Below are 1,049 nucleotides of genomic sequence, written 5' to 3' on the forward strand. Positions count from 1 at the left end.
AACAGGAAACAGAACACACAGACACTCAGGGGAACAGGAGACAACACAAGACCATGGAGAAGGGACACAAACATTAGACAGGACCAAAAGAGAAAAGGAATCCCAAACCACAACAGAATGTAATGGTTGCGTTTTTGAAGGTAAAGACCGCAGGTTTTAAACACAACGTTAATGTTGGAAATTGGTCGCAGTTTGGTTAGGTTTAAAAAAAACTTCAGTTAAGTTTAGAAAACATCATTATTTGGGTTACTTCACTTCCGGTTACGCATGTGACACCAAACATAGATGTTAAAGAGGAGTTGTTGCTTTTTTTCAATAATGTTATTGTTAGTCTCCCTTATCTGTCATTTTACAATTTTAGGTTAATAACAAATCTGCAAAGCAAATCACAGTCAGACTTTCTAACTGTACCTAGTTTGATTAAAAAAAAGAGAGCCAGTAGAACATGGATGCTGTATGTTTCCAGGCCAGGTGGCCAGGTTTGAGAGGAACTCCTTCTACAGGGGCTCCCTGACCCAGAGGAACCCAGTGGCTAAGCCTGAGACCAGGGCCACCTGTGCGGTATGACCCCGCTACACGCTGCTGTGTGCACTGAAGAGTTCACTTCCAATAGTAGCTGCCATTTGGGGAACAAAACTAGGATACGATAGTCTGGATTGTCTTAAAGTTATTGAATGTTGAACTTAATGCAGTAGTTTTACATATTGAGAAATACACTTCCTCACGTTCTAAGAGGTAGAAAATTGACAGCACTGTCATGTCTGCAAGTTCCACCGACATTGTACCGTGCATAATTTGTCATGACAAACAAATCAAAAAGCTTGATTGAGTAGAAAGCTAAAGACAGGACGCTTAGCCTAGCTTAGCATAAAGACTGAAGACAGTTTGGTGTCAGCTCCTGGTGTCAGGCTAACATAACACTTAAAATAACAAATAAAATGAAAATGCACAAGACAAAAGACACGTTATCACATGTCACATTCATTCATCTTACACAACCTATATACCTCTCATACAGACACACACACACACACACACACACACACACA

General features: G+C 40.3%; 1 protein-coding gene across 3 annotated transcripts in view; it reads left to right on the forward strand.

The window, feature by feature from the left end:
• The window catches only part of mlphb (melanophilin b), a 49,416-nt gene that overhangs the window by 45,694 nt on the left and 2,673 nt on the right, over positions 1–1,049 (forward strand). For 2 of the 3 annotated variants that reach the window (XM_032530365.1, XM_032530367.1), the window contains one exon: positions 467–561. The exons of the other annotated variant lie outside the window; for it this stretch is intronic. In XM_032530365.1, the coding sequence (XP_032386256.1) occupies positions 467–561 (95 nt within the window). The remainder of the gene's footprint in view (positions 1–466; positions 562–1,049) is intronic. 3 annotated transcript variants of the gene reach the window in all.

This window comes from Etheostoma spectabile, chromosome 11, assembly GCF_008692095.1.
Source record: "Etheostoma spectabile isolate EspeVRDwgs_2016 chromosome 11, UIUC_Espe_1.0, whole genome shotgun sequence".
NCBI lineage: Eukaryota > Metazoa > Chordata > Actinopteri > Perciformes > Percidae > Etheostoma > Etheostoma spectabile.